Raw genomic sequence first — 24,233 nt, 5'->3', positions numbered from 1 at the left:
CATTATTCCATATCTGCCTTTTGAAAATTAATATCTTCTTCTAGGTTCAGTAGACTATCTTTGACTTATTAATCGGCTTAAAGTTGGGATTTAATAAATTTAAGTAAACAAAAGCATATTAAAATTCTAATGATTATAGCCTTGATATTATACTATGTAGTTGAATGTTTTAAAATTTGTGACAAGGACATTGGTAGTCAACTTATTTTCCTGGTTATGAGCTTTGAGCGTATAACCTGAATGTACTTAATTGGAAAAAATTAGTGATTATGACATATAGGGGATTAGGAACTATTTTACTAATGAATCACACAAATCACAAGATTCGTTTTTTAAATCAATACAGATATTCTAGTTTGGTGCTTCTAGCATTAAATTAAAGAAAACTGGCTAAAACATTATTTGTAATTTTACACTTATAAATTGATTGGTATTGGTATTGATTGATTAACCTAAATATAAAAAGAACTACGAAGATACATAAAATATTGACCACAAAAAAAAAAGGGTGGAGCTTTTTACCTTCTCTAATTATTTATCCATTCCCCCCCCCAAAACCTGAGAACAACCCTCTGGCTCTGAGTTTTATTCAAATAAAAAAAAATCAACATTTTTACAAAAAAAAAAAAAAAAAAAGGGTGAATTTTTTTTGTTTCAAGAGTGAGTTAAGTTTCTTGCCTTGTCCTTTACCCAAGATGTCTCCTTTTGCTTAAAGGTCTCAACTTTCCTAAGCGATCACTTGTGCTTCGACTTCACCGTCATGCCACTGCACAGGTACTAATAGGTGCAAAAGCTTGAGGCTTTAGCTTCCTTCCTTTGATGGAGGTTTTGATCTCTGAGTTGCATGCCGTTGTAGGTGAAAGAAGAAGCCATGGAAGTCTTGATGGCTTGTGTAATTTCGGGTACCCTCTTCACTGTTTTCGGTTCCGGTTCGTTTTGGATACTGTGGGCAGTGAATTGGCGGCTTTACAGGTAACAAAAACCATTTAGTTTAGGCAAACATTAGGCTTTGTTCTGTTATTTATGGAGATTTTATGTTTAGTATTGAGCCTAGAACGTTAGTTGAGTTGATGATTTTGGGAATGCTTTCTTTATTTTGGCAGCTGGATCTTTGCTAGAAAATGGCTGCAAGGTCCTCAGCTGGATGCACTGTCTGGTTTTCTATCTCTCGTTGCTTGGATTGTGGTGGTGTCCCCTATTGCAATTTTGGTTGGTTGGGGTTGTTGGCTGATTGTTATATTGGATCGACATATCATTGGACTTGCGATTATAATGGCTGGAACTGCGCTTCTACTCCATCATGCTTTGGTGGAGGACACAGTGGCAAAGCTCAAGTACGTTTACAACCAGCTCTTTCTTGACTTTCTTTCACAAGATTCTTTTGGCATTCTTTTGACACGTAATGGTAGTACATACGTTACTTTACTTATCATTAGGCTGCGTTAGGCAAGAATGAACCATTGAATTTGTTTCTTACTTTATCCTTTTGGCTAAACAGGAGCTGTAGCTTTACTTCTCCTTCTCGCTGTTGCCTTACTCTGTGCGTATGAACTTTGTGCTGTCTATGTTACGGCTGGTGCGCATGCGCCTCAGCAATATTCTCCTTCTGGTTTCTTTTTTGGTGTATCCGCAATTGCGTTGGCGATTAACATGCTCTTTATCTGCCGCATGGTCTTTAATGGTAAAGCTTTCCCAATCCTTACATGGCTTCCACCATTACTTAATTGAGCTTTATCTTCCAGCCACTCAAATATAAGTTGTTGAATTGCTCGGTCTTTTCCATCATCACAGGAGATGTGGACGAATATGTAAGAAGGGCATACAAATTTGCTTATTCAGATTGTATAGAGATAGGCCTTGTAGCTTGTCTGCCAGAACCACCTGATCCCAATGAATTGTTCCCCAGGCAAACCAGCAGGTTAGTTCTTGTTGCTCTTTACCTAGAAATTCAATAATGTTCTGACTCCTTAGCTTGCCCCTTGCTTATTGAATAGTGCAATCAACAAGCTACTGAATATAGGGAACCAACCCAAATCAGGGCCAGTAATCCTAGTGGTTTTTCATTCTCTATAGCTTTTGATATGTTCATTACTGAGCGGTGAAATGTTCTGATCAGCTGCATATAGTTGCCTAGTTGTTTTGTCCCTTGAAAATAGTTTTAAACATTCTCATTTTCTTTGTTGCCTATTTGTAGGGCTTCACATCTCGGCCTTCTGTACCTTGGATCACTCATAGTTCTCCTTGCCTACTCGGTGCTATATGGTTTCACAGCGAGGGAATCACGTTGGCTTGGAGGCATTACATCAGCTGCTGTTATTTATATTTGGAGCAGAAGCAGGCTGTTAATTTATTTCTTAACTCAGCTTAATGTTTTTTCCATGTAGACTGGAATATTGGGGCTTGCTTGTATGGGTTTAAGCTTCTTCAAAACCGTGTTCTAGCACTTTTTGTCGCTGGCGCTTCTAGACTTTCCCTAATATGCTTTGGCATACACTACTGGTTTGTTTCTTAGCTAAAAATTAATTACTTATTTATAGATTTCGAGTTTGTTCCAGACAAGGCATCTAACTTGTTATATGTAATGTTGTGGCAGGTACCAAGGGCATTGTATTAGTTACATTTTTGTTGCATCGGTTCTATCAGGTGCTGTTGTTTCCCGTCATCTATTGATAACAGACCCATCAGCTGCAAGAAGAGATGCCTTGCAGAGCACAGTGATCCGCCTAAGAGAAGGTGAGAAAAGAGCAGAATGGTTCATCAAGTTCTTCAGATGGTTGTGGCTCAAGTATTAAAAGAAGTGGTAGTATCGATGCAGGCCATGCTGGTTGTACTGACGAAACTAATCGTACCACTGACAATCTAACTCGAACCGGCAGCTCTCAGGAGGATATCAATAGTGACAAAAGTGTAGAAAGTGGAAGACCAAGCTTAGGTTCATGTCGTTCAGTGGTCCAAGAGCCTGAAGCAGGAACGTCTTATGATCAGAATAGCAATATGGTCGTTTGTTCAAGCAGTGGTCTTGAGAGCCAAGGCTATGAGTCTAGCACATCGAACTCTGCAAACCAGCAGATTTTGGATTTGAATTTGGCTCTTGCTTTTCAGGAACAGTTAAACGGTCCTAGGATAGCCTCGATGCTTAAGAAGAAAGCAAAAGAAGGTGACCTTGAACTGACTAATTTGTTGCAAAACAAGGGGCTGGACCCTGACTTTGCTGTGATGTTGAAGGAGAAAAATTGGATCCAAGCATAATGGCATTACTTCAGAGGGGTAGTTTAGATGCAGACAGAGATCACCGCAACAACACTGATATTACAATCATTGACTCAAACAGTGTTGACAATGCTCTTCCAAATCAGATTTCTCTATCAGAAGAACTGAGGCTCCGGGGGCCTCGAAAAGTGGCTTAAGCTGTCCAGACTTGTTCTGCACCATGTAGCGGGCACACCAGAGAGAGCATGGGGCCTCTTCAGTCTTGTCTTTATTCTTGAAACAATCATTGTGGCCATTTTTCGTCCGAAGACCATAACAATTATAAATTCCAGTCATCAGCAGGTGTGTTCCACTCTCTGATTCAAGTCACTGACTCTTTTTTGGACCTGGTTCTTGGGGTGCAAATTGCTACCCGTAACATTATTGAAGGTTATTTGTATCTTTGCTAACTCGCTTGTTACTTTATTGTAGTTTGAATTTGGTTTCTCTGTGCTCTGTTGTCACCTGTTATCTGTTCAATAATGGCTTTTCTTCGGTCGCTTCAAGTTGAGGAAATGGCATTGACATCAAAATCTCGCAAGGTATGGCTTGTCTCGTTAGGTACATTGTCGTGTTCTATGTGTTCTTAATCAACAACCTGTTCTCTATTTTCAGTATGGCTTTGTTGCCTGGATGTTGAGCACATCAGTTGGATTATCGCTTTCTTTCTTGAGGTACTAGGGATTGTGTTCTTTCTGAACTGCTACCAACTCTTCTCACATGGTCCCTTTTGTTCTCATTACAAAAATCCTGTCTGCTTCATTTTTGCAGTAAATCTTCAGTACTTTTGGGAATATCCTTGACTATGCCCCTCATGGTAGCATGCCTTTCTGTTGCTGTACCCATATGGATGCATAATAGGTATCAGTTTTGGTTTCCACAGTTATGTGGGGATCAGGCAAGAGATCCACGGTTTCCGAGGATGAAGGTCTGTCTATTTTCTCTAGTCTAGTGGCTACTGGCTAGTGCCTCTCTTTGTCAAACAATTATTTATAAATAAATTTTCTTTTCATTTTAGGGGTTTATTCTTTGGATTTGTCTTGTGGTGTTTGCGGGATCTGTGATGGCTCTTGGTGCAATCATATCTTCTAAACCTTTGGATGATTTGAAGTACAAGTTGTTTAGTGCCAAAGGAAATAACTTCATGTCACCATATACATCTTCTGTATACCTTGGTTGGGCGATGGCTTCTGGAATTGCCCTAGTAGTTACTGCTATTCTGCCAATAGTCTCATGGTTTGCGACATATAGGTTCTCCCACTCTTCTGCTATCTCTCTGGTGATATTCTCAGGTAAGTTGTGTTTCTGTTTGCTTAATCTATTTATGGATGTGCTTTCTTTCTTTCCTAAGTAAATCTTTTATATCCCTTTTCATATGCTTTCTAGTTGTTCTCGTGGCGTTTTGTGGAACATCGTATTTGGAGGTTGTGAAATCTAGAGATGATCGATTGCCCACAAAGGGCGATTTTCTTGCGGCCTTGCTTCCACTTGCATGCATTCCGTCGCTACTTTCACTGTGCTGTGGGATGATTAAATGGTGCATGACTATTTCTTCTCGTTGCCTATTAAACCTAACTCACAGTTCCAGTGTAATAGCTTTTCTTAATTATTTTGTGGTTCTTTGCAGGAAAGACGATTGTTGGATACTATCTCGAGGTGTATATGTTTTTGTTTCTATAGGTCTTGTTCTTCTTTTTGGTGCGATAGCAGCTGTGATTATTGTTATCAGACCATGGACGGTAAGTGTAAAGTTGCTCACACAATTCTCAAAGTTTTTGGCTGAACTTCATCCATCTGATTCATCTTTTGTGTTTCAATTGTAACAGATTGGCGTATCTTTTCTCTTAGTTCTTCTCCTTATAGTGGTAGCTATTGGTGTTATCCATCTTTGGGCATCAAACAATTTCTATTTAACCAGGAAACAGACATCCTCTGTCTGCTTTCTGCCCTTTCTTTTGGGTTTGGTCGCATTCCTTGTTGGGTGGTTTCAAGGTGAGAACTCACATCTCTCATTTCAAACTCTTCGTAGAGGTGAAACAATCCCTACAGGCCTACTGATATAGCAATATCACACATGCTTATCTCGCAGATAAAGCATTTGCTGGAGCATCTGTTGGTTATTTTACATTCCTGTTTCTGCTGGCTGGAAGAGCATTAGCTGTGAGTTCATTTAACCTTCCACAAAGAGTTCAACGGAACTGTGGTATCTTCTGTTCATATATTTAAACAATGTGTTAACTATTTTTGTTTCTCTTATGTTCTTCTATCCCCACCAATAGTGGTATATTCTCCAAGGGTACTACCAGTGTATGTCTACGATGCTCATGCGGATTGTGGAAAGAATGTCAGGTATGTTCAGCCACTTGAGTACTCTACATAGATGCTCTTAAATCTTTTCTCTTTTCTTTCCTGTTCTGAACTCTGAAGTAAAAGATTAAGCTGATGAGCTTTCATATTGTTTTGTATTGATTGGATTGGGCTTTCTTCAGTGCTGCATTTCTCGTCCTTTACGGAATTGCATTGGCAGCAGAAGGGTGGGGTGTTGTTGCTAGTCTGATAGTATATCCTCCGTTTGCTGGTGCTGCTGTATCAGCTATCACCCTTGTTGTATCATTTGGGTTTGCTGTTTCTCGTCCGTGTTTGACTCTTGAGGTTAGTGTTCTTGTTGCTTGGTCTATCTGTTCCTTGGAATAAGATTATTGGTTGGTGATTCATTTTCATCCATTTGCTAATTCCATCTGATGGTCTCCAGATGATGGAGGTCGCTGTACGTTTTCTTAGCAAGGATACTGTAGTGCAAGCCATCTCTCGATCTGCCACTAAAGTACTTTACATTCTAATGTTTTTCCTAGTGTTTCGCTCTGAAAATTTATTTCCATATTCACATACAATAGAGCTCTATGGGATGTATAGTTTCTCACGCCTTTTGCAATTTTCTTATCACAGACAAGAAATGCTTTATCCGGCTCCTATTCAGCTCCCCAAAGGTCTGCCAGCTCTGCAGCTCTTCTGGTTGAGGACCCATCTGCAATGCGTGATAAAGCAGGGAACTTTGTGCTTCCTAGAGATGATGTCATGAAACTAAGGCATCGTCTCAAGAATGAAGAAAGAGTTGCTGGATCGTTCTTCTACAGAATGCAATGCAGAAAAAGATTGCGTCATGATCCACCGACAAATGTGGATTACAGAAGAGACATGTGTGCCCATGCTAAGGTTTTAGCACTGGAAGAGGCAATTGATACAGAATGGGTGTACATGTGGGACAAGTTTGGTGGTTATTTATTGCTTCTGTTAGGTTTGACAGCTAAGGCGGAGAGAGTTCAGGTGAGTCCTGTTTCTTAACTTTTTTTTATATATATTCTCCTTTATTTTTTTTACTAAGACAAGATTATCACACTGTTGTAGGATGAGGTGCGCTTACGACTCTTCTTAGATAGCATTGGGTTCTCTGACCTAAGTGCCAAAAAAATCTGTAAATGGAAGCCAGAAGATAGAAGACACTTTGAAATTATCCAAGAGAGGTACATGTTTCTTTTAATTAAATTAAAATATGGTTTAATGAAGCTTAACACTCAGACTTGCTGCTTATCTTTTTTCCTATGTGGTAAACATAAGTTATCTGAGAGAGAAAGAGATGGAAGAGGAGATCCTCATGCAGAGACGTGAAGAAGAAGGGAGAGGTAAAGAAAGAAGGAAAGCTCTTTTGGAGAAGGAAGAGCGCAAATGGAAGGAAATTGAAGCTTCCCTTATTCCATCTATCCCTAATGCTGGTAGCAGAGAGGCATCAGCTATGGCAGCGGCTATACGTGCTGTTGGGGGTGACTCTGTCCTTGAGGATTCCTTTGCCAGAGAGAGAGTCTGCGGTATTGCTCGTAGGATCCGCACTGCTCAACTAGACCGACGTGCCCAACTGGTAATTCATTTGTTTTGTATTCTGTAATTGTACTTTCTTACTTAAGAAGTAGCTAATAAAAGGTATTACCAGACTGGAATTGCCGGGGCTGTTTGTGTTCTTGACGATGAACCAATGATAAGTGGTAAACATTGCGGCCAAATGGATGCAAGTGTCTGCCAGAGTCAGAAGATTAGCTTTTCCATTACAGCAATGATCCAACCCGATTCCGGACCTGTATGTCTTTTTGGCACTGAATATCAAAAGCAAGTATGTTGGGAGATTCTGGTTGCTGGTTCTGAGCAAGGAATTGAAGCTGGCCTAGTTGGGCTTAGGTTGATCACTAAAGGTGAGAAGCAGACAACCGTTGCCAGAGAGTGGTATATTGGTGCAACTAGCATAACTGATGGAAGGTTTGCCTTCTTTCTGCTCAGTTTTGTGATACATATAAATATATATTTGCGGTTTCCATCACAGATGGCATACAGTGACGATAACTATTGACGCTGATGCTGGGGAGGCTACTTGTTACTTAGATGGTGGGTTTGATGGCTACCAGACTGGGTTACCTTTAAGTATTGGTAATGCCATTTGGGAACAAGGCGCTGAAGTTTGGTTGGGTGTTAGGCCAACTATATAGTGATGGAGTTGAGTCAAAGATGCATATAATGGATGTTTTCCTTGGGGGGGAAATGCTTAACTGAAGATGAAGCCGCTTCTTTGCATGCAGCCATTGGCGTCGCTGACTTAGACATGATTGATTTGGCTGATGACAATTGGCAATGGACGGATTCACCGCCCAGAGTATGTTTCCTGAATGCTGTGGGGGCTAATGTTTAAGCTCATACTGATTCTCGTTGGCTTTCTCTTTTACTACTAGGCTGATGGTTGGGATAGTGATCCTGCCGATGTTGATCTCTATGATAGGGATGATGTTGATTGGGATGGACAGTGTTCCAGTGGGAGGAAAAGAAGATCAGGTCGGGATTTTGTACTTAGTGTCGATTCGTTTGCTAGAAGATACAGGAAACCTTCTTAATGTGACACCTTCTTCTGATGCACAAGATATTATTCTTGACCATGTTTTTCTTCTTTTACGCATTTGATTCCCAATGATGGGCATGCACTTATTCGTATGATTGGTTTGGCTTGTTCTATAGGGGCGTTTGGGAGATTGTTGGTTTTTAAGCGCAGTTGCAGTTTTGACAGAGGTTTCACAAATATCTGAAGTGATCATTACTCCTGAATACAACGAGGAAGGAATCTACACTGTTCGCTTTTGTATTCAGGTTGTTATTTCAAACTTTTCTTTCATTGTGCTACATTGCTCTCGTTACAGTCAGAGGTTTCAAGATTAATTTTCTTTCAACTTGCAGGGTGAGTGGGTTCCCGTTGTTATCGATGACTGGATTCCATGTGAATCACCTGGTAAACCAGCCTTTGCTACTAGCAAAAGACTGAATGAACTCTGGGTCTCCATAGTGGAGAAAGCATACGCCAAGCTCCATGGTTCGTACGAGGCACTGGAGGGAGGACTGGTCCAGGACGCTCTTGTTGACCTAACTGGAGGTGCTGGTGAGGAGTGCTCAAGCACAAATCGATCTTGCAAGTGGTAGATTATGGTCTCAACTGTTACGCTTTAAACAAGAGGGGTTCTTACTTGGTGCTGGAAGTCCATCAGGATCTGATGTTCATGTATCTTCAAGTGGCATTGTGCAAGGCCATGCTTACTCCGTCTTACAGGTGAGAGAGGTCGATGGGCACAGACTTGTTCAGATCAGAAATCCATGGGCCAATGAAGTTGAGTGGAATGGTCCATGGTCAGACTCATCCCCGGAGCGGAGTGATAGGATGAAGCACAAGTTGAAGCATGTTCTACAGGTTCTTTCTCTTGTCACTTATCCTTTTGCATTGAAGTATGTTTGCGTACTGATCATGCGCGTTCAACAGTCAAACGAGGGTATATTCTGGATGTCTTGGCAAGACTTCCAGATTCATTTCAGATCTGTTTATGTTTGTCGGGTATACACCCTCGAGAGATGCGTTATTCAGTCGATGGCCAGTGGAGAAACTGCAGTGCCGGTGGCTGCCAAGACTATAGCTCATGGCATCAAAATCCGCAGTTCCTGCTGAGGGCTACTGGTTCTGATGCATCTCTGCCAATTCATGTTTTCATCACCTTAACTCAGGTACATACATACTGTTTCTTGATTAACTTCTCTTATGTAATCACTATCCTCTGAACAACTGAATCTCATTCTCTCAAGGACAACACGTGGGTTTCGTAACTACCAATCAAGCCATGATTCGCAGTTGTTCTATATTGGAATGAGGATTCTTAAAACTCGTGGCCATCGTCCTTCGTACAACATATTTCTTCATGAATCTGTTGGAGGAACAGACTATGTGAACTCCCGTGAGATATCATGCGAGATGGTTCTTGATCCTGATCCCAAGGGTTATACTATTGTCCCGACCACTATACACCCAGGGGAAGAAGCACCTTTTGTTCTTTCAGTCTTCACGAGAGCCTCCGTTGTCCTTGAAGCTTTGTAGTTTCTTTTATTGTAGGCAGATGGCTCTCTGCTTCTTTGTCCTAAGTGCTTGTGTTGTTCAAGGAACCAGACAGTTCATTTCTCAATGGTAAAGACTTGTTTGCCCGCACAGCGCAACAATAGAGGAGGTAAATTGCTTATCCTTTCTCTGGTTATATCAAATCACTATTCCCCTCATTAAGACTTGATTCTTTGGTCAACAGCATCTGATCTGATAGCTGGCCATTTTCTGGTGAAGCTTGGAGGTCTTTGAAATGTCATGTTTTAGTGATCTGCTTACAAAACAAATTTCACTGGAGACAGCACTTTGAAGGCATGGCTCACCAGCATCCCATCTGAATCGTTGGAATCAAATGCACATATGTAGATATTGTGACAAGTACAGATTTTTAAAAGTGTAGAATAACTAGTTTGTAATTGGGAAAACAACAAGGGAATTAGGAGACTTGTGACTCGTTAGGTAAATGAGTTGGTACTTAGGTAGCGGTAGCTGCAGTTTTGGTTGGTGTGTTGTAATATTCAGACACTAATCTGTGTGCAGATTTCATTTCCACTCTAATATATAAGCTCTCTTTCTTGATCTGTTTTTGGATTCTCTTTACACTTCTACTCATCCATATTCAAGAACCACTTCTCATCATTTAGCTCTGTACGCATGCAATATCATAATGCAGTTCAACAAGTTATTAAGTCAATAACAAGGTTGAGAAAAAAAGATTTTGATTAGGAAAGACTTGTAGATTAGCTTCAAAAGCAAAACATTCAGGAAAAAATACAAGTGCCTCATAGTTGTTGACCTGTAATGAAAGAAACAAAACAGATTCTAGTGCGTTGTCTACTCCCTTCTAGCCTTCACCAAAATCCTGAATGTTTCTTAAACTCAACTGTTCCTTACTCTGAATCGCTCTCCATGCTCCCCATTGCCTTCAATCCTCTTGGTCGCTTCATAAGAACATGAGATTATCAATCACATCATCTTTGCATCCACAAAGAAACTAAGTGTTCTCACATGCTTAATTGCAGAAAGAGACAAGATCAGATACCTTCTTTGAAGTCTTCTTCTCTCTTACTTCATACCTCTCTTTGCAAAGATCTGATAGCCAAGTACCTGGACTCACCAGCTACATAAAACATTACAACAATACCCATGAGAGTTGGATCACAATGAGAAACACAAGTGATGAAGGGGACTCACAAGCAAAGTCTTCTGAACCAATTTGGCTCGTTTCTTGGGTCTTTGAGGAAGCTTGCACCCTTTCATAGCCAAGAAATCTTCTTCCTTCTCTTTGTTTGACAAAGTTATAAACAACTTTGGCCACACATGCTTCTTGGTTTCCTTCACAGGTTCCTTTATAATCTTCCCACTCTCATCTACACCCATTGAACCTCTCGTTGTGTAGTACCTATCTTCCTTCTCAGGTGACGCCACAAACGATCTCCTCACATTACCTGGAGACTCTACAACCCTATCACCCAAGAGACAAAACATCAAAAAGCTTAAAGAAACAAATCACTCAAAGAGAGAACACAAGCACTGAATCAAACTTTACTTGTTTGGACGGTTAAGATGACGAGAAGGGGAGCCTCTGTCAGAAGAGACAGCACGAGAAATGAGTTTGCGCTTATTAGACAAACAATCAGATGACTTGCGGCTTTGATCTTTCTTCACTTTCATGCATCTAACTCTTTTTCTCTCCCCCCATTGCAGCACAAAATCTGCATCAGTGGTTCCATTTCCTCTTTGTCCTTTCACTTCTTCCATTAGAAAATACTTTAAGAACCTTACACAAAACCAAACAAAGAGACATACTCTCACACATTAAAACATTCTTCCAGACAATAGACAACAACAAAAAAGATCACAACAACACTAAGAAAGTTCCAGCCTTTCTATAAGATTAAATGCACACCAGAGATAAGAAGACTAATCTGAACTAATCAGTACAAAATAAAAGACTCACTAACCTCAAGATCTGCAACTTAAACTCAGCGGTTTAGCTTCCACAATACCAGAATCACTCTACAAAGCAGCAATATCCAAAACAGTATAAGAAAATTAGGATCTATTCTTCAAATTATAGATTCTATAAATGGAATAAAGAGTATTAACAGCATAAGAAGGATCCATTTTTCAAATTTATAAAACTCAAATCAACCATTATAAATACAGAGAAAATTGCATAGAGAACACTTACAAGAGTGAAGCTTCATGAAACCAAAGACAGGAACTTTTTGGTAAAACAGAGAGAAATAAAATTAAAGTTTTGATCTTTTTTTTTCTCAGAAGATTAGATTCAAACTCCACCAAGGAAGAGTGTAGATTTAACACTGTCTTCTATTTTGCTCTCTACAGGTCTTCTTCTCTATCTTCTTTACACACAGGAAAAGAAACTGCTTAACCTCTCTTGTACGCTCACTCACCTTTTGGCTATTTTGCTCATTTTAATTGTTCGATTTATTAATTACAGCCGTCGGATATGAAACGTACGGTGAGATGGACTTCTAGAAGTTAAAAAGACTTTAGCCTGTTTTGTTATGGATAGTAGCAAATGAAATTATGACACGTGTGTTATTTTGACGGGAACACGTTACACGTTAAGACAGTCAAGATTTCGAACCACGCGCTAGTTCCAGACAATCCCTTTAATCTTCCATAGCAGTGGTATTCACGTGCCAAAGCTACGACTTGGGTTATATTGAAGTGTTTTCAGAAAATGAAAAATATATTTAAACTTGGGCTAAGATAGGCCTTCCCAGATCTTTCTCTCTTCTGGCCTCTAATATCCATTTCATTAACATTTTACGTGTGATCGGTAAAAGTTAAGAGTAATTGACAATAAATAAAAATAAAAAAATGAAAAAAAGGTGATAAGTAGAATAAAATAGAATAAAAGACAAAAAAATATGATTGGTAATATATTAAAGTAAATGAAAATAATAAGAAAAATCTAATTCTATGTTTGTATGTTTAAAATTCACAAAAAAGATAGAATGAGAGTTATTGTGTTGATATCGACGTAATGATATGATATACCAATAACTTATACACGTGTTTATATGATAAAAATAATATAAAAAATAAAAGATATCTACTGAGATAAAGAAGAAGAAATATTCTCGACGAACTGAACGATGATGAGAATAAATCATTTTATTTTTGTTTTTTTATTTTTTTTACTTGATTGGATGGCAAGTGACGAGCGATAAACTTTTTTTACCATTTTACTTTTAAAGTGATTGGAGAAATGTTAGAGTAAATAAAACAGAGTGCTGGTGCAATTTTTAAAATGTGATAAAAAAAAAAAACAGAGTAATATGGAGTAAATTAGAAGAAAGGTGGGATAAAAAGTTAGAATAAAAGAGAGAGAGAAATATAATATTTACAATATTTTATATTATTCTCAATTCCTCCACGATAAAAAAAAGGGAAAATATAAATGTGAAACCAGAAAAAACAAAATAAAAATTACACTTTGAACGTAAATGAGAGTGAATATATTTTTTTGTATCTTTTGCCTGTTTGACAAAAAATAGCGCAAAGTAGAGCAATTGTCATATTTTACTTTATAATTTCACTCAAGCCTGTATACAACGTTTAAATATTTTTGTAAGAATCATGTAAGAAGTCCGGACGAGGTAGTCCAAGTGAGAGGACAGATCTGTGGTAGCAACTATCATCCGGGTTCGATTCCCTTCCATGCGGAAACTACCCTGTCTCTTTTGGACACCAAAGCGGTACTGGGTTCGATCCAGCCCAGGTAAAGCCCTCCCGGGTGAAGTGGACCGCTGCCTGACCGGATCCAGGGGAATGATCCACGAAACGGGGAACCCCTGAATTATCAAAAAAAAAAAAAAAAGAATCATGTAAGAAAAAAATAATTTATTACCTGAATTGTTTGTTCTGTCTCTCTTTTTTTTTAACACTGGTCTCTCTTTTCTTAAACATTCAAATTATTGATGTAAAGCTAATTGTAAATATAAATATATAGATATATATTGGGCTGCTACTCTGTATCAGGTCCAATGAGTTTCAAGTTATATATTTGAGAGACAATTTGCTAGATATACCACTAATAAGAAAAAATTAGCAATCTACCTCACGCGCCTATAAACTCCATTTTTCTGTTCATATTTGTCTGTTTCATTCCGATTTTGCCTTTAACTAATACATGTTGCCTATTAAATTAATCAATTATATATTCATAGAATAATGTTTCTAGGATTATAGGTTACTGTTAGAACAAGTCTGCTTGTACTTTCTTCTTAGCCACATGTTTATGTTGGTCTGCACGCTCATTTGCACAAGAAAAATTCACACCATCTGTACAAATATCAAATTGTTACTGTGTACGGTGAGAAGTAGAAAATATTAAAGTTTCACTTGTGTATATAATAACGTAGCTACTGTGAATAGCTTTTTCTCTGTCCCATAAAAAATTGGTGTTCATTTATTCACGTTTTTCAATATATAAATCCAGCAAGATATTTTCTAAAATAATATCAAATATAGTAGTCGCCTTTAACGGTTACTAGTTGGTCTAAACATCTAATAAATGAATTAGTGTTTATAACAAAACATATATCCTTCCTACATTAGAAAGAATCACTTAATGGTAAATGAATCATTAGTAAGGTTGAGGGTTAATAAGATACATAGCAGTTAATAAATATAAGGTTAGTAATAATAATGCCTATAACAATTACGATTTGAGTCGGTGTGATCTGAAGTTCAATCCTAGGTTTCTTTTAGAAAAATAGATTTGCAGCTATTATGTTTCTCTTTCACTCATTTTGTTAGGTAATTGTTTAAGGTGCACCCGAAAATGTAAAAGAAATCCGAAAAAAATCTGTTTGTAACAAGCTTGATCTCTCATTGGTTAATGGTGACTATCCCCAAGATATGGTTGCTTGTTACCTATTCCAGAGGAGAGATAACTATAATGTTATCCAAGCTTCAAGTGGAACCTTAGTTGCTAAGACAATACTTTAAGGGGTAACAATAATCTTAACCATGTGACTTCGGGACGTGTAAATATATGTATATTCATTGTTAGCTGCTACAACGCAACTTTACCATGCTAATGTAAAAATTGACATATAAATTTGAGAGAGTATAGATTTCAGATTAAGGATTATTGAAACTTGTGAATATTTGTAAGATATTTGTTACAAGTTAACAATTCTGATGCATATATAAAAGTGTCTATAGCAGTTACGAGTACTAATAAAATACGTTAAATTTTGAAAACCGGCTGGCTCTCTCTTTCATTCTTCTCTTTGGCCTCTTTGATTTCTGCTTCTTCTCTGCTCTCATACGGGCCTGAACAGCAGCACTGAGGCCTCCAACAAACATTGTTTTTTGAATATGTGCCTTCATGTATTAGTCAGACAAGTTTGACAACAGTATCATCTTCACCTTTGTCATCCCAAATCAGGTCATCTGGGGAGTGTGTTGTATCCTCAATCATGGATATCATCTCAGTATGCGAACACAAACAATCAAATCAATTCACACTTTTTAAAATAGTGGTTACAAGCAGGATAATGCAGGAGAATTCATTACATTTGGTGACTACTACACAAGATAATTATTAGCCGTAATTACTTATTGTATCAGTTACCATTCATAATATCTTTCATTTGTTAGCTTTTAACACGACAACATGGAGCAAATTAAATAACTAGCGATAGTAACAGTTTATTATTTCTGCTACAGCTATTTTCTGTTACGTTCATCCATTTAGAAACTTCACCTAACACAATATTTAGCGGTAACTAGATACGATAGGTGATCCATCATTTAGTAACTCTGGCGTTCTAAGGGTATCGGCTAATGTAACATAAAGATTAACATCAGAAGTAGTTAACCAATTTTGAACATTGATGCTGGTAAGATCTTTATTTACATTTACAAAAAATATTAGTCGTTATTATACATTTACAAGCCTTAACTTCTTCATCCAAGGCTTTAAATGTGTGTTGGGTTTATGCAATATCGAACTACTTGTAGAAGTGGGATTGGTTTAGAAACATCTGGCTCTTCTTCTTCGTCAGCTTGCAAATCGTTGCAATCAGACTCTGACTCGGAGTCTTGAGTTAATCAACACGACCGGTTCAACCTATGGAACACAAGTTGAGTCTCCTCTGGATCTAAAGCTTCAAGTATGGTTTCGATTCTCTTCGGTTTGTGGTACGTATTAACCGTCTCACCGTTGGGTTCTTCACCAGCAGCAAACATGAGCTTTGGTAGTCAAAGATTTTCCATGTCTACACTCTAAGACCCAATTTTTGTTTCACTGTAAAATGAGAGAACAATAAAGACGAATGAATTGAGATTGAAGAGTTTGTGGAAAAAAAAACAAAAAAAGATGGTGACTTTTAACCGGAGAGACCTGTTAAATGTAATTCATGTCTTTTCATTTTCCCTAGGTATAATTATGAGTACTTGTGAGGTCCAGCGCATGTCGTGTAGAATATGGTCTTAGGGTGTAGGCTCCGACAGAAATTTAAAGTACGTGATATGGAAGTTGAGGTGGTATAGGGGTGTTTCGGTATTAAAAAAAAGTAATAGTGTCGGAGGTATTCTGCAAATTTCTCCGATTCTGGTGTGTATAGCGCCTAAATTCTCTATATTTTATTTAATTTTATTTTCGAGGACCATATTTTTTATATAATCTAAAACTGACAAAACTGTATATCATTCGCATATTTCAATTTTCAGTGTCTAGATTTCAAAAGATTCTTAGCAAAGAAAAATTCAGCACGAACCTACAGTATTTTGTTAGAGGACTTCTGTTGGGGTTTTAAAACTACTAAAATACAAAAAAATAATTAAATAGTTTTTTAAAAATTTCCAAAGGGATATTTGTTTATATTCTGTTCAGCCATTATTATTTATATTATATTCCATCCGTTTTTTAAAAAATATCATTTTGACATTTTTAAGCACACTAAGAAAATGATTAAAATGAATTTAATTTTCTATTAATTACACATATTCTTCTAATAGTATTTCAGATAAATGAAATTATTTGTAAAATTAATGCATTTGTAATTAATATTAAGTTGAAAGTTTTATTAAAATTTTAAAATAACATTTTTTTGTATCAAGAAAAAAATATTAAAATAATACTTAATAAGAAACATCAAAAAGAGGCAAACAAATATTTTATAAACAGATTTCAGGAGAAAGTAACTAGATTTGAATCCCACCAACGGTCCATTACATTTCAAAGTAAAAATGTTCCAACTTGGAACGCATTATGCATTGGTCCATCGTCAGAATCACTTCTTATTTTAAGAAATAACATATGAATTTATCAAAAAAAAAAAAAAAACATATGAATATTTGAATCTCACTTTCTCTTGCGGCCTTGTTTAAACAACTCCTTAAACTATTTGCTGATTTTAAACTTCAACCGTTAGTGATAACTCATTAAGGAGAATATACATAATTAGTGAAATCGAAAACACTCATAGAAAAATAAAAGATATATAATAACTCGTTTTAAATTCGAAATGCTACAAAAATTAAAACGGCGGCAAAGACTTCGTCTGTTATGGTCAACAAAGACAGTCCAGCCTTGAGCATATGACTATGCATAGTTGTTTGTTTCGTATGTTTCCAGCTAGCTATTTATCATTCTTCCTCTTTGGTCAGTTTGAACTTTTTTTCTTCTTCAATGAATATACTATTTGTAATAAGGTACTCAGTCATCAAAGACAAAAATAAAATAAAACAGAATAAACAGTCATAAAATATTAATTCTTTTTTTTTGTAGGGTTGCTGGTCATTTTCACAGTTTGGTGTGAAAGTTGATACAAGCCTTCCCTAATTTCAAGAGAACACTTAAAACGGCTACCTGAACCTTTAATGAAATTAAAAACATTACAAAGTGATTCTTAAAGAAGTATTCCCCAAAATATATAGTACTATCAATGAAGATTATTCTGCAGCAAACATGCTAGTATAATTTAAAATAAAAATGCGTTTGTGTGACAATAAAATATTTTACTTCTTACAATTTCTAGAAATTGTAAACCTCTAGTATTATAAATGTAACTTTTATTTTCTTAGTTTTCTTAAAGCAAAAGTTATTAGAAAAAAAAGGAAAAAAACTAATTAATGTAACTTGTTTTCTTTTGAACTCTACTCATGTGAATGAACACACAAATTTATTATTAATAAAAAAAAATTAAAGTAAAAGTATTTTTAAATACAATTGTGAGGTTGGAAAGAAAAAAAGGATAGTGGGTGAGAAAGAGTGTGGTTCGGCCGTTTGGGCCAAGATACAGCCAATTTGCCAGCTGTGAAATTCTCATTCAATTGTTGTATAAATAGACAACACCATCCCCACAAACTATTATCATCATAACACAACACAATACTCACATAAGAAAAACAAAATCTCTCTTATAAATTCTTGTTCTTCTTCAAACATCAAACATAAGCAATGGCAATGAAGATGATGGTCGTTTTCATGGTCGTTGCAGTGGCTTTCTCAGCTGTAGGACAAGCAGCTGCCGCCACCGTAGAAGCTCCCGCTCCAAGTCCAACTTCTGATGCTGCCATGTTCGTACCAGCATTGTTTGCATCCGTTGTTGCTTTGGCATCTGGTCTTCTCTTTTGAGCCAAAAACACACATTTATCATTCTTTTTTTGGCTCATTATTTTTATTGTTTTTGTTAATGAGTTTGCGTGTGATTTGATTATATTGTTATAGAGTGTTGTATTATTCTTAATGTAACCATCTGTTTCTATCTGCTTGTATGTATCAAAATTCTTCACTGTTTTATGGACTCGTTTATCTTACTATATGTCCACAAATCCATCGTAGCTTGTTAATTGAAGTTACAAAATATCAAATTCATTGATTTGGGTTCACACGAAAGATCAATAAGACAGAAGGGATACTTTGGAATTGTCTAAGAGCCTGTGGAACCAATCATGCGATGAGCTGTATTTGGAAGGATGTGTGGAGGCACTAGGATGCGACATCATTATCATTACCATGGTGTTACGGTGCCTTAAGGCAACATGAGTTTCCATGTGACTCACCACCGAAAGAAAGCTAAAGATGACCCCACAATAAATGATAATCACTTGAAAACTAGACAACTTTATTTGCAATAAAAAAAGGACATGTAATACGTGAAGCAATCTCCCTTGAGATTTAAGTGTTTAAAACATACATAGGAACCCAAAACAAACCACCCACTCGCTAATCTCTAATTTCTTTTCGCATATAGTAGATTAACCTCTACTCTGTATATACATAATAGACTAACCCTAAAGGGATAAAGATTGGGTACGTGGGATGTTCCCGACAAGAATCTGTTAAAGCCATGTGGTGCATAGAAGAGACCATACTGTAGCATTTAAGTTCCCATTACCTTTACATGGACACAAAAAACAAACGTCTTTGTAACTGGCCGCCGCTAACATTGTCCAAATAAGCTCTCTATATCAGTTCGTTTATGTCCTGATAATCATAAGTTCAATGATTAAAGATAGACACTGATTAACTGCTTCACGAAGCAAGATTTAAAACAGGAGCAGCTACGTACAATAATCTAGAGGTCTCTTATTAACACCAGAGGAACTTGCAACAAAATACCCGCAAGAAAGTACCGAGGAAGAGTAAGAGAGACTCTCGAGTCTAGAGAACCTAGACTGCTGTCAGAATCTTCTACAACTCGCACAACAGTCTGGGCCCATTAAGTCTCTTACTGAACAACTTGACGCAAACTCCACTTTAACCATATGATTGCAATCAGATAAGACAGATATCAGTAAGGAAAAAAAAAACCTCAATACTCAAAATTAAATCACTTTAACCCAAGTTTTCTGCAGCTAAAGCTTTCAGTAAGCAAAAACCATTGTAACTTAAAAGAGTATTGGGAAACAACAATTGTAATCAATCAGACATAGAAGCAGACAGATTCCTCCAAGAGTCAGGCACGCACTGGCCACAATCCTCGAGAACATTCACCAATGAACCAGCCAGACCAGACACATCCTCCTCTTCTGTTACAAAGCTGTGTAGCACACCGCGAACACTGTCTCTAGCCATACTTGTCAGTATCTCAACGTATGTTTGGAACGATGGAACAAAATCTGGAAGTAGAACGGTTTCAAAGTTCTTCATTTCGGTTGAATCAAACTGTTCTATATCAATCAAATATGCCAACTGTCCTCCCCTACCGAAGCCATAAAGAGGACAAACTGTAAGAACAACAAGGAGCTAATGGTCTTTTATAAATAATACACCAAAAGTTGAGAGAAGTTCCCTTTACCTCTTTGTGATTGCTGGGATAATTGTAGACTCACTGTTGAATATTACAACAGTGAGACCCTTGAGCTTAAGTAGAGCTGTCAACTTTCTGAAACTTTCCTCCTTTGCAACAATGTATATTCCCCTTGAAGATGCTGAATCCAGAACCTCTGAGAACTGATAAAATATCAAACGTTTGCTTTTTGGTTTCAGTGTTTGCTTTTTGGTTTCAGTGGACAGTTCCTAAGTAAAGTATATGACAGCCAAATAAAAAATGCAACAAATTGATGGATGACAATGTGTTTATTGCTGCTCAAAATACAAGGCTTATCTCGCTAACGTAAATAGAAAAGTCTAAACATGAGCAAACGTTGTTTATAGATTAAAAAAAATAATGTACCAATTAGCGTACCTTTTGCAGCTTTTTTTTCTCCGAGGCGCAGACATTTACAGTCTGGATAATACAAGAGGCTTGGCTGGCTACAGAATCACTGAGGGAAAGTCTGTTAACTGATCTCCCCAAAAGACTCTGGATTGCTGGAATATAGGAAGCACTAAAACTGTCGTTGAAAACTATTGATCGGTGCTCGCTGGAAATGGCCTGCTTAATGGATTTCACCGCATCTAGATAACCACTGGCGCAAAGTGAACCTAGTTCATCAATGACCTGTGTAGATATGAGATTTCAGTTAGCAGTGTGTTGGAAAAAAACTCTTGTATACAGGATGAAGAGCTACATAGCATGCTACATGGGAGTTAGAGAGAGACTATTCGATCCCATAAACATAAGATATTTAGAACCTATAAGAAACTCAATTCAACGCAGGCAGCAGATAGAACTGGTTGATGGTATAACATTGAAAGCTCAAAAGGAATAAAACTAACAATCATCATTCATAACAAGAAACTGAAGCAGTACATAACTAAACAGGAAACAGGAGCATACCAGCAACGAAACCCCCGATATATCAACTCCCTTGAGGGCAACAATCTCCAAAAGTCTCTCAGGTGTGGAAACTAGAAATTCAGGTTCTAAGCTTTTTAATCTACAGCTCAAAAAAAAAAACAGCTTGTCAGAATTAGAGGGAAAAAAAAGAAGATGGATCTTCATGTAGCAAACTAGCAACAGCCTGTAATCTGTGTAAAACGAGAAAGAGAAATATAATGGATTGGTAAGATGTACCCAGAAATCTGATGATCTAGTTCCGCTCCATTGTGTAAGCTCACTGCATGAACTCCTAGACGTTTCAGTGCCTTGCAAACCGATCGAACCTAAGCATCATGACAATAAACAAAAGGTCCATAAGAATGTTGCTAAATAAAAACAGCTGACAGACACAAGTGGTGCTAACCTGAGCGGCTTTGGACTGAGATGGTACGAGATACAAGAGAAAAGGGCTGTTGCTTAGTGGATTCTCCTCGTCTTTATCCCGTGTAGAAATAGCATCAGTGGCAGTTGAAACGATCCATGCGATTTGTTCAAGGGTGGAAGATGTTCCACTAGTCTCAACAACATGTTTACCAGAATGAAAAGATTTCCAGAACTCAATCCCCCAAGTGCTAGTGAACAAAGGCTTCTCAAGCTGATAAAAGGAGCTCTCTATATCGCTCAGGCACAGCATCAGAAACTTAGGTGGACCGCCAATGGACACTCGAGATGGTTTCTTGGCTTGTCTAAGAGATTTATTCACTGAAAGAGCATCTCTAGTCTTGGCTTTTTTCTTTTTCTTTTTGGCAATGTCCACTTTACCCAGCTTCTCATTGAATGGATCTTCAGGTGTAGGAAGGCTAAAACACATTCCCTATTATTCAATAGAAACACATACAGTCAAAGTAACGAAACAGATTCACTAGACACACTCCCTAGGGAACTTTGATCTAATAAAACTTCCATTTTTCGATTTTGATTAGACCTGACACATGCTGCGTTTGCCAGTCTGGCGGCGCTTCTTGGCGGCGATGATTGCGGCGATGCGAGTGGATACGGTGGCGGAATCGTTCTTGCGATTCATCTTCTTACGGTTGGATTTGTTCTTCTTCCTCGCCAAAGCATCGTCGCCTTTCGCCATTACTGCTCTCTCAGGCGGCCGTTTTGCTTCTTTCTCGGGCTTTAGGTTTAAAATCCCCTTTTTTATATCTTATTTTAAAAATAATAATAAAAAATCAGAACTTTAGAAGCGGCCGATGTATTGCGAGGGAGGAGAACCCTAAACCCCCTGCTAAGAGCATCCCCGTTAAGTTTTTAATTTTTTATTATTATTTTTTTTATTTGATTTAAAAAAAATAAAAAATTAAACCAATCACGGATCGTCACGTGTCGTGGAACCCGCGAAATAGTGATGAACTCGCGGGACGCAGATTCACTGGAGAGAACTGGGGAGAGACGGATTCATCACTGTACATTATTTTAATATTTTTTTCTTTTTGGGAATCTGTGTGAATCCTCCCATAAATTTATTGTCGGGGATGCTCTAAAGAGTTTAGATTGTGAATTACACTCTTTAGCTCTCGCCGTCATTGAAAAGAAAAACTATAAGAGCAAGATTATTGGTAGTACTTTTATTTGAGTCTTTAGATTTTTTTATTATTATTGGTAAGTTAAGGACAATGTTAAGAGACTTTAAGCAAAATGATAATTATTGGTAGGACATTTTGTAAAATTTTGAAACAAGAAAAAAGGATTGAGGAAGACACGATGGCGACGACGACCGTAAGTTGGGTAGACGACAAGTCCACCGTCGGCGTCGGAGATGGATTTAGTATGAGGAGATGATTGGTGGAGAGTGTTGGAGTGGAAGCGATGAAGGGATCAGGCGGCACGACGACCGGTACGGATTAGGCGGTGGTGCTCCGATATCTCCTCCTCATCGGATTCGTGTCCGGTCCAGTAGCATTAGTCATCATCATCGTCAACGCCGTTCACCGAATCATCGATGCGAAATCTTCAAGACCGTTACCTGAGCTAGCGATTTCATTACGCCACGTGCCCCTTAAGGACGTCGACGAAAAATTCTTAATTAACCCACGTCCTTAACTTTTTCCCTAATTTTGATTTATTTTTTGGTCATTGTTACTAAGCAATTCCATTAAGAATCACCGATAATGATGCCCTCTCCTTCAATTTTCTAGCCATTTGTTTAAAAAATATATTATACTATTTAATAATTAATTTATACTACAATTTTTCTACGAGGCTTTACATTGTAATAAAATTCAGATAGCATTTATTTCATATGATTCAAAAGATGTTTGCGTGATTTCACATCCCCTATATATTAATCGAGAAGCATTTGAAAATATGTAACCTTAATTTTGTATTAATTAAAAAAAACTCCTTGCTTATGTGACACATCTAAATACCTTCTAAATTTTTTTTCTAAAAATTCTAGAACACCTAATATAAACTATAGTTTAATCTAAAGTTATCTCATTTTTTCATAATTATATAACACTATAGAACATTATATTAACCTAAAATATAAGAAGTATGTATTTTTTTTCCTTAAATAAAAGTTACAGAATTACCTAATATGATTATATATGACAATTAATGATTATGAATAATAAATATTTGATAACAATTTCTGCATCATTTTTCATTTTTGTTTAATTTTATATTATTAAAAAAAATAAACAATCACATTAACCATATAATAAAAAAAATTAGATTTTTGAATTTTTTAAAATGACTTTAAATTACAAAAATGAAGAAACCTTATATGTTATATATTTTTTTTAAAATGACTTCAAAATACAAAAATGAGGACACCTTATATGTTATATTTTTTTTTATATGTTATATTTTTTTTTATATGTTATATTTTTTTTTATATGTTATATTTTTTTTTATATGTTATATTTTTTTTTATATGTTATATTTTTTTTTATATGTTATATTTTTTTTGGTTGATTTGAAAGCTTTCAAAACCATATCGAAGATAAAAGTCAAAATAATTTAACTGTGGAAACAATATTGTTCACTTTTTTCAAGAATGTGTTCAATGGAAAAAATAAGGTTTTTATGTCACGATTTATTTAAATGTCCACTGGAGAACATTATATTAACATAAAATATAAGAAGTGTGTATTCTTTCCTTAAATAAAAACTACGAAATTACCTAATATGATTTACATATATATGACAATTAATGATTATGAATAATAAAGATTTGATAACAATTTTTGCATCTTTCTTCATTTTTGTGTAATTTTATATTATTTAAAAAATAAACAATCACATTAACCATATAATAAAAAAATTAG

At 36.7% G+C, this 24,233-nt stretch overlaps 4 protein-coding genes across 5 annotated transcripts; 2 read left to right on the top strand and 2 right to left on the bottom strand.

Moving 5' to 3' along the window:
- The first annotated feature begins 677 nt into the window (after positions 1–677).
- Positions 678–10,278, top strand: LOC106331241 (calpain-type cysteine protease DEK1-like). Its single transcript, XM_013769552.1, is given in 39 exon segments — positions 678–774; positions 857–972; positions 1,104–1,286; positions 1,288–1,334; positions 1,499–1,681; positions 1,792–1,918; positions 2,195–2,322; positions 2,382–2,499; positions 2,594–2,734; positions 2,736–3,232; positions 3,235–3,386; positions 3,388–3,552; positions 3,682–3,700; positions 3,703–3,791; positions 3,865–3,923; positions 4,021–4,177; positions 4,268–4,541; positions 4,636–4,786; positions 4,877–4,988; positions 5,076–5,241; positions 5,339–5,409; positions 5,507–5,598; positions 5,739–5,901; positions 6,002–6,073; positions 6,196–6,573; positions 6,655–6,770; positions 6,865–7,162; positions 7,235–7,554; positions 7,619–7,777; positions 7,779–7,821; positions 7,823–7,945; positions 8,022–8,171; positions 8,302–8,430; positions 8,518–8,723; positions 8,725–9,022; positions 9,092–9,169; positions 9,172–9,340; positions 9,402–9,824; positions 9,900–10,278. Coding segments are annotated over 37 exon segments (6,030 nt in total). The 5' UTR covers positions 678–774; positions 857–871; the 3' UTR covers positions 9,698–9,824; positions 9,900–10,278.
- A 113-nt stretch (positions 10,279–10,391) lies between these two features.
- On the bottom strand, positions 10,392–12,115 carry LOC106331684. Of its 2 annotated transcripts, none has more exons than XM_013770085.1 (6): positions 11,892–12,115; positions 11,662–11,716; positions 11,247–11,477; positions 10,892–11,162; positions 10,740–10,817; positions 10,392–10,638 (listed from the first exon to the last, which is right to left on the bottom strand). In XM_013770085.1, exons 3-6 carry the CDS (start codon positions 11,456–11,458, stop codon positions 10,588–10,590), a joined length of 612 nt encoding a protein of 203 aa, XP_013625539.1. In that variant the 5' UTR covers positions 11,459–11,477; positions 11,662–11,716; positions 11,892–12,115; the 3' UTR covers positions 10,392–10,587. The 2 variants fall into 2 exon arrangements, with proteins under 2 accessions (XP_013625539.1, XP_013625540.1); XM_013770086.1 differs by having other exon boundaries at positions 11,247–11,467; positions 11,892–12,111.
- Positions 12,116–18,047: 5,932 nt separating this feature from the next.
- LOC106336197 (arabinogalactan peptide 21-like) lies at positions 18,048–18,508 on the top strand. Its single transcript, XM_013774952.1, has one exon. The coding sequence runs from the start codon at positions 18,150–18,152 to the stop codon at positions 18,324–18,326; it is 177 nt and encodes a 58-aa protein (XP_013630406.1). The 5' UTR covers positions 18,048–18,149; the 3' UTR covers positions 18,327–18,508.
- A 981-nt stretch (positions 18,509–19,489) lies between these two features.
- On the bottom strand, positions 19,490–22,103 carry LOC106336196 (ATP-dependent RNA helicase DBP3). The gene is made up of 7 exons (XM_013774951.1): positions 21,884–22,103; positions 21,323–21,772; positions 21,154–21,242; positions 20,917–21,016; positions 20,383–20,637; positions 19,993–20,147; positions 19,490–19,896 (listed from the first exon to the last, which is right to left on the bottom strand). The coding sequence occupies exons 1-7, from the start codon at positions 22,037–22,039 to the stop codon at positions 19,614–19,616; spliced, it is 1,488 nt and encodes a 495-aa protein (XP_013630405.1). The 5' UTR covers positions 22,040–22,103; the 3' UTR covers positions 19,490–19,613.
- Between the last annotated feature and the right edge of the window lie 2,130 nt (positions 22,104–24,233).

This window comes from Brassica oleracea, chromosome C3 (genome assembly GCF_000695525.1).
Source record: "Brassica oleracea var. oleracea cultivar TO1000 chromosome C3, BOL, whole genome shotgun sequence".
In the NCBI taxonomy this organism is placed as follows: Eukaryota; Viridiplantae; Streptophyta; class Magnoliopsida; order Brassicales; family Brassicaceae; genus Brassica; species Brassica oleracea.
The sequence above is the reverse complement of the archived record's forward strand: the minus strand, read 5'-3'. Positions and strand labels throughout refer to the sequence as shown.